The 8,939-nt window shown below is 39.5% G+C and overlaps 1 protein-coding gene across 1 annotated transcript in view; it reads right to left on the bottom strand.

Annotated features, from left to right (window-relative positions):
* LOC119468725 (glutamate receptor ionotropic, delta-2-like) overlaps window positions 1-4,911 on the bottom strand; it is a 300,869-nt gene extending 295,958 nt beyond the window's left edge. The window contains exon 1 of the mRNA XM_037732932.1: window positions 3,793-4,911. Within this exon, the coding sequence (XP_037588860.1) occupies window positions 3,793-3,880 (88 nt within the window). The 5' untranslated portion in view covers window positions 3,881-4,911. The remainder of the gene's footprint in view (window positions 1-3,792) is intronic.
* Window positions 4,912-8,939: the final 4,028 nt, after the last annotated feature.

Raw genomic sequence — 8,939 nt, forward strand, 5'->3', positions numbered from 1 at the left:
ATTTGAACATTCTCATAATGAAAGTATTCTATGGATTGACTTAGGTTTCTCAAATACCATATCACAGTTGATTATGATTTCAGAGGATAAAGTATCATTTGTTTACAAGAAAAACAAGAATAAATGTATCTTTCCTTCTCCATGTAGACATAATTATTTTACTATGACTGATCTCAACAAAAATATGCTACTGATTTGTGTAATATGTGAATAAGTACACTATTTGAGTATTCCCTTGTGGAGATATATAACTGAGGATAGCTAATTTACAATCAGTTCTGTGAGCACAGGAACCAGATAAAGAAAGGAGCATATATTAAACTGTTAAAACATGAGATCCTCCATAGTTGATATGAAGCAAAACACAAACTGTGCAGTTGACTGGAAATGCCACCTAATCCCAGCTTAATTAAAGCAGTGCTCTAAACGCCTGTTGTGTTTAGGGAGTAAACAGTGTGGGACGACTGATGTATGAAGAAAATAGCAGTCAGCGTGGCTAATCTCAAAGACTTTGGAGCTTTCTAGCTACATAAATCAGAGCGACTTCTGAATAGCCTCATAAAACAGAGTATCATTGCCATTCCACTCACGACTTTTTGGTTCTTCCTACAGCATGCAGATCATTAGGAAACTTCTAAGCAATCAAGTAATGTGGGTCTGATGAAATTACTCAATCAATGCATAGGCTCAAAGTAGAAGCATAATTCAAAATTGCATAGTTTTTATATGTCAAAAGACCTTTCTTTTATTGGGGCAAAGAAGATCACAATCCAAGTGATTCATTTTTAAATACTATATATTTGTGTATATGTGTGTGGATATGTTTTAAAGAAATATATGTAATAATTAAACATTTTTAAAATATGATTTAATTGATACTTGAAATAATTATAAAGTTGCGCATTTTTGACTGAAATACATTTTAATTTCAATCATTATGGTTTAACCATTTTGTCCCATCACTGTAGTGAATCAATATGTCTAACAAAACATATTAGAAAAACAAAATATGTAATTTATCTTATTAAACTACCCACATGAGGTAAAAAATGAAAAGAAAGAGAGAAAGGAGATAATTTTCATATATATACAATTTGCTTCAATATATAAAAAACCTCTTATCTTTTTGTCTTTCCACTTTGAACTACATATTGCAGCTCCTTTCTGCTTGAACACATCACATGAGGTTGAGAAAACCTTTCATTTCTGGATATCTCCTTCTATCTCTGGAGGTGAAATACTCCCTTTCCCTCCAGTTTCATCACTTTCATTCCTTTAGTCCTGAACTAATACATTTCCCCATAAGCATATTTCTTACATTAAATATTTAAATGAAAGCAATCACTTCCTAAAGAAAATTAATTTTTTTCCTATTCAACCAAGTAAGTAAACTAATCCAATTTATGTTAACTGGTGCTTTACAATTTTAATATGGACACTCGGTTTTGAATTTATTATACTTTTGCTGAGAGTGGGGATGGAGGCACTGAATTACACGCATACTACCCATGATCATAATCTTTTTTAGTTTAGGAGTTAATGTTTTTCAATACATTACAAAAGATAGTTTGCTAGCTTCGTGACAATATTAGGTAGCCTATAAAGCAGCTAATTCTCTCATCAAATGTACTAATGGCATTCAAGTCAAATTAATTGTGTCAGAAGTAATTGTATCTGCTGTACACAGTTAATATATACAACCAACCTTCTAAAGAAATCTGTAATTTGTACTCACTTTTTTAAAATGGTTGTTATAAATAAGTAAGCCAAGTCGCTCTGACAAAAACAGTATGCAAATAAAAAAAAAAAAAACAGTTTTGTTCTATTTTGAAGCACATGTCCAGACTGCATTGCAAAATAGTATTTAACCAGTAAGGGATAGCAGAAGCTGTAGGTATTTGTAAATAATGTATTTATCGTGCAGACCACAGAATATGCAATAAAATAAGCCTTTTTCCACAAGCTTTTCCTTCTGAGAGATGACGAGCCTACATCAGAAACCCCTAATCATAAAATGAATATAAAGGTATTGTGATTGTATATCTGCATTCCTACTCCAATCATTTACAACTGGACATAAATGTATGCTATTTCTTTAAAAGGAGCATAGTTCATTTCTGAACTCTATTAGAACATTGCTGAACCACTCAATGTGACCATAATTTCTCTCTGAAAAGTTCTGAATCTGCAGGCACTGGTAGCCCCCAGGCAAAACGGGATCCAGCAGGCAAGCTATTAGTGCTTGATTTACTTAATGCACAAGTGCTAGGTTTTCTGTATCCTGACCTCATTACCCCTTGCACAGAGACAGTTCTACTGATATAAATGATAGAGAATGGCAGACATGTTTACAAAGACGGCCTCTGAGACCAAGAAAGGAAGCCCCCTGGAGCTGAGGGGCTGGCCACTGTGGGCGCACACGTCAGGCAGAAATCCGTCGCTTGGGCGGGCACAACTGCCACCTGCAGCAGGTTCCCCTACCAGGAATACATGTGTGTATATGTGTGTGTTGCGCGGTGGTGAAGCCGGGGTACAGAAAGGGGAGAAGCTGTGACCCATCTGTCGCCTCAATTTGCAGAGCACCAAGCCATGCGTACAGATAAAAGTCCTGTGCCCAGAAAAATTCCCCCAAAGGGACCTCTCTGCAGCCCAGCAAAGAAACCTTGCTGGCGAATTTCCGAAAAAGAAATCGTCGCATTAACGCAGAAAAGGCTGCAAGAGTGTGTCTCCGCTCAGCTCTCACGGATTAGCAAGTGAGAAGAGTTGAAGCCTAAACCTGAGAGCGCTGTGCATGATAATGACGCGCAGCCCCCCGCCCGCCCGCCAGTTCGCCGCGGCCAGTCCCGGCCCGCCTGGTTGCCAATAGGTGGGGCCACGAGCATCTCGGAGCCGGCTTGGCAGTCTTTCTCAGAGCCGGGCCCGCTGTAGTCCCGTCGCCTTCGCTGTCTGCCTTGCGCTGCTACTCGGAGTTGACGGCGAGGCGACGCTAAACAAGGCGGATATCTACGAGGCAGCCCCCGGGAGCGGTCTGCGCGCTTTAGCTTCCCCGCCTTTCCCAAGCTCCCGGGGCCAGTTTCGCCGCCGCGCCAGGCCCGGAGAGCGTGTCCGAGGAGGCGAGGCACGCGACTCCCAGTCCTTGGCGACACTGCCGCCAGCCCCTCCCGCCACCGTCTCAGAGACTCCACGCGAGGACCATAAAGCCAAGAGGACGTGAGAGGAAAGGGAGGCTGGGGGCACATCCGGCACCCCCGTCACCATCTCACTACGCTGCGGCGAACTCAGCCCGCTCACGTTGCAAAACCACCTGTTTGATCCGAAGGGAGCGCCCCTTACCCACCCCCCCAACCCAGCCCAATTCTTTTCATCTCACAGGTGACATCTCTGCTACCCAAAGATAATTGTTACAATGGAGCAAATGTACATCCGGGAAAAAAAATATGGAAGATAAGAGTCAATTAAACTCCCTTTCCTCACACACTTAGAATCCCTCTGCACTTCCCAGCACACACACACACACACACACACACACACAAACACACACAGGTCAACTCGATACCCCCACGCATCCAGCCACATTCCACGATTCACCGCGAAACAACAGCCCAAGTCGAGGTTCGAGCATCCACATCCTTCCAAAAAACTGAGCAAGTGTGAGGGAAGAGTAGCGGGAAGGGGCAATGAACTGAAGCCACCTCCAAGACACACAGAGGGCGGAGAGGGGGAAAGCAAAGGGGAAACCTTCGCGAACGGAAACGGTAAAAGTAACCACGAGCTGCACCAACCCTTTCTTACCGATGTGAATGATCGAATCCGCATTTGCCGAGTCCCAGGTTCGAGACCACCAGACGGACAAAACCAAGAGCAAGGGGAAAACTTCCATCTCCTCCTATGCCGATTCTCTGGGAGGATGATTTTCTTCCAATTTTTTTTTTAAACAGTCCAAAGAGTTTGAGGTCACAGTAGAGTTTAGCGCAGCTTTTTCTTTTTTTTTTCTAAATTTCTATTGCCAGAGCAAAGCCTTTTATCGTCGCCGAGAGAGGCAGAGGGAATGACAGAAAGAGCCCAGCCTGAGGAAACCTCCTTCGCCAAGCCGTGTCACTTGGAGGGGAATTTTGGCATCGCCAGAGTTGTTTGCAGTTTGGCTTTTGAAAAATATATCCAGCGTCGACTGCTCTTGGGCAGGGGGGAGAGGCTGGAGCTCAGATTTTCCCCATCGCTGCGCGGGGGCCGCGGGTCTCCGGTCCCAGCTCCGCCGTAACTTCCAACACTCCCCTCACGCCGGATGTGCCCCCTTCTCTACAACCCCCCGACCAAAAAGGACCCCCGCCCCCGCCCCAACAGCCCGCAGAGAATCACTCGTCTTCGCTGCCAAAATCTAAGTGGAAAGGAAAGATTAGGAGATTCCAAGCGGAGCAGCCAGATTCCACCAGGGAGGGGGGAAAAGCCCTCTCCAAGAGGGGTAGAAAAAGTGAACTTCAAGGTAATGCAGATAGTAATGCAGAAAAAATTCCCTTTCTGCGCGAGGCGCGGAACGGAGCTCGGCTCGGCGTGGCGGGCCCGGGGAGCCGGTTTGCTGGGGCGCGGTGGCGGGGGAGTTACGCCGGGCGCGAGCAGCGGGGCCGGGCCAGAGAAGGGAAGCCGCCGCGGGCTGCAGGATGCTTTTGGAGCGGTTCGCCTAGCGGGATGCAGGAAGCGAGGAGCGAGCCTGGCAGCTTCAGCACCAGCCCCACGTTGCCTAGAAATGGATCACCTAGGAGAAGGAGCGAGCCCGCGAGAGAGCGGTGCTGTCAGGCGGAGAGAGGGGGAAACCGAGAGAGGAAGAGCTTCTCTCTAATAACCACCTCCTCCCCCTATCTGCAATACAAGGAAGAAACAAAATAGTGTTCTCATTTCCCATGGAATCTTCAACCGGGACTGAGAAAAGGCAGGACTGTAAGAGAAAAGACATTGAAGCTTTTTTTTTTTTTCTTTTACGAGGTTAAATGCAACCTAAAAAAGCCACCCCACTTATTTAACCTTGCTATTCTCTAACAGGTATCAGACTTTTTCTAGTCTTTGCCTGGAATTAGTCACATTGGCTGAAAACAAATTAGGGACACCTGGTCACTTAGGGAGATAGAGACCTAGAAAGCTTTTAATGAGATTTCAATTATAAAGTTATAAAAAGGAGAGAACGTGCTAATTACCTTTTATACAATGATTTTGTTTTTCTGTCTCCAGTGTATTTTTTTAGGCAATCGGGATAGAGAAAGGTTCCTGAAATCCTTTCTATTGATAGAAATTCTTCTTTATCAGGATAGAGAAGATCTTGAAATTTTAAATAATAATAATCATAAATAAAACAAAAATGTTTCAGTGAAACGTTTGGTCAAAATATTTCATTGAATAGCTTAATAACCTATGCAGATAAATTCAAAATAAGGAAGTTGGTTAATCTCTCTCCCATGGAAAAAGCTGAGGAAGTCCTGAATGACAGCCTCCCAGTCTCCAGAGAAAGGATTTTCTGCAAGCTTATTCCTTAAGATAAAATCCTGATCATTGTGACTTCTTTTCTTATAATGATTGACTTATATCAATCTGACCTCATTGCAAACTGGAGATTTGTTAACACAATCAAGTGACTAGTTGAAGTCAGGTATTAATGTCATAATATTGTTTCAATTATAATTGATATTCTTTGGGAATGTTGGATGTGTGGATGTCAAACTCATCACATAACCTTTCAGAGCCTTGCCTCCAAGTTTGGCAAACCTCTTGTCTTCTAATTCCCTCACTTGAGCCCTTCTTTCTAGCCTGCTGAATTGAGTTACTATTTTTCCAGACACAATTGTACATTTTCACTTCTGGCTGTTTTCATTCATCTTGTACATATTTTCCTGAACATTCCAGAAAATGCTTTGCTGCCATATTTTTACTTATGTCAATATTCCTGCTTGGAAAGCACATATTTGTCCTCCCAGTCACTCTCCTTCACCATCTCAAGGGCTAATTCAAATTCCTTTTGCCCATGAAGTGGTGTCCATTCCTTTATTATGGAATAACTCCATCTACCTTCTATGCTCCCATAACACACTGTACCTTGTATGAGAGTTAGACAGGATGACTTCTAAATTAGATTATAAATTCCTTGAGAGTAAACACCAAAGCTTATTCACATTTTATTCAACACAGCACTTTACAGAGAATCCCTTTGTTGACTTGAATTTCATCACTTCCTCCTGAATCTGGAACAAACCAGTGCTTCCAAGACACATTCACTGATTAATTACTGTCAATTTTTATCATTCTTTTATCTCATTTCCATTAGTAGACATTGACTCAAAATTGATTATATTAATGTTGGTGTTAATGTCATTTTACTTTATAAAGGGTTCTGATGCAATTCCATAGATTACACTTTGCTGATACGGATAATGAATTGAAAGAAGTGATGCACACCCCCATAGCTTGCTTCAAATGTTATTTACAGTGATATCCTAAAAATTAATAGGTCACAATGTATTCTATCAAAAAATTATGATATAACCATTTAACATGAAAAGAACACCACCATGATATCTTAAAATATGGGAACTGGGAAGAACTTCAGAGCATTAACTAGTCCAGTCCTGATTTAATGAATGTCTGTCCTGGAGACAGTCAAATATTGTATAGTCATATTCATACTGTTTCCTCTCTTGGAAATTTGTTTTAATGTACTATGAGCAAAGCATTTTCATTATTCCAAAATCCTACAATTTAGTAGTTTTCAAATGAAGATTCCCTTTGAAATAACCTGGGAAGCGTTTTCAAATGATCACTTAAGGCAAATTTAATCAGGATTTCTGGAGTTTAGGGCACAGCCTGTAATATATTCTAAAGCCGCTATAGTGGCTCTGCTGTGTAGCCATCCTTAAGAATCACTGTTCTAATACTCAGACATTTAAATGAGTCTGGGTGACACATCACAAAATGGCCTTGAGGTATAATGACCACTCCTGCCAATCAGAAGATATAGTGGAACCACGAGTTTTAGCTTTCCAAAAGTTACACAAGAAAGTTAGTATAAATTTAACTTTAACCTTAACTGTTGGATTTTTCAAGAATAACAGTCCTTTTACTATTGGAATAATTTCTACATTCAATGACTCCTACTTAATAAACATACATTATATTTTCTCCTATTTTACAAAATTTTCTGTCATTATGTATGTTTAGTTAGCTGGATACAAATATTTATCATGTGTGAGTTAGATATTAAATTCCAGAAGAAAAAATATGAATTCACTGGTTGTGCATATTCAATGTTTTAATGACAGCTATCTGTTGGTTTCATTAAGATTGCGTAACTCTAATTCAAGCCTTATTATATGGAAATGGTGATTGTATGTGGCCCACTGTGCTTACATTCAAACCTTGTGAAATTCTGGCATATATGGTGGGAAAATAGCAGTCATTAACTGAAGTTCCATAACAAATGACTAACTGTTTAAAAGTTAATCAGTTAACTTTTAAACAGTTAATCATTATAACAAATAATTTGTTTGGTGGATTTTTTTCTTCCAAGGTGGAGACTGTTACTTCATTCAGGCATTGGTTGTGATATGAACTTCAATTATTACTGCCTCAAGATTTAAATAAATACATCTTTTTTTTTTTTTTTTTTGAAAAACAGACTTTGGAGAAACACTGATTTGCATTGGTGAGGGAAATACAAATGCTGACTCCTTCAATCTTGTACAATTGTGGAAAGAAAGCAAGGTAATAGAATAGAAATTCTTGGAACATATAATTCTTTCATTTTCACTGTTAAAATGCTAAGAATACCAATGCTTAAATTTTAAAAATCAGCTACTTATTGTTATAATAGCAGTAAGTCAACTTACATTGGTCAATTTTAAGAAACTGTTAAATAATATTTTAATGACTCATGAATTTTGTTTTAGTATAAAAATCTATAAATTTACGAGTCAACTTATTTGAAACTTAAAGAGTTGGTTTTTAAGAGAATATAATCAAAATGCGACATAATAAATTTTGATCATTATTTCTAATTTTTTATGATTATATTATTATTATTATAAATATGGCTAGTCACACAAAAGATTCCAAGTACATTTCAACCTTAATATGAGCATGAAAGGAAAACTGTAAAAGGGCAAAGACTGACCATCTGTAGATACAAGTAGTTATAGTAAGTGGCTGTAAAATTGTAATTGGGATATTTATTTGCAGATATGAAAAACATAAATTCCTTTTGGTTGAAGGACTGAAAGAACAACTTTTGTACTTGGCACATTAAGAAGTTCAGAGCTCATTGAGGCTTCAGGGACTTTCTCATTTAGAATCTTGGTTTTCTGAACAACAATAGGAAAATCGAGTTCTATAAGTTGTACTAATATTTGTTGGAAGCCTTAAACTTAGAAAGCACATTTTTTTAACTTTTATATAAGCTTTGAAAAAATACTTAAATTACATATTCCTATATGACATATTTACACTAGGCATATCTTGACCTCATTTTTTTCAGGTCAACTTCATACTGACTTACCACTTACCACTCTGTCAAACTATTTTGTCTGTGACACTAGTGGAAATCTTATCCTCAGTGATAGCTTATATCTCCCTCCCTTCTCTCTCCCTGCCTCCCGTTCCTTCCTTTCCCTTCCGTCTCCTTCCCTTCCCTTCCCTTGCCCCCAACTTTCCTTCCTTCTAAAATAAACTTATAATCACATTCTTCTTTACAAGGCTTTCTGTGAATCTGTGAAGCTGTGAATCTATAGCCCCTTTCAGGTCAACGTCTTATTATCTTCTAACTCAATGAGATATAAATTCTAACCAAATTTTGCAATTTGAATGATTAATAAATGTAAGTGCTTTACCAAACTTATCTATTATTAAGGTTGGTTCAAGTGAAAAACTTCTACTTTTCAAGTTTTCTTATGGTCTATACGTTAGCA

This window comes from Cebus imitator, unplaced genomic scaffold, assembly GCF_001604975.1.
Source record: "Cebus imitator isolate Cc_AM_T3 unplaced genomic scaffold, Cebus_imitator-1.0 Scaffold481, whole genome shotgun sequence".
Classification (NCBI taxonomy): domain Eukaryota; kingdom Metazoa; phylum Chordata; class Mammalia; order Primates; family Cebidae; genus Cebus; species Cebus imitator.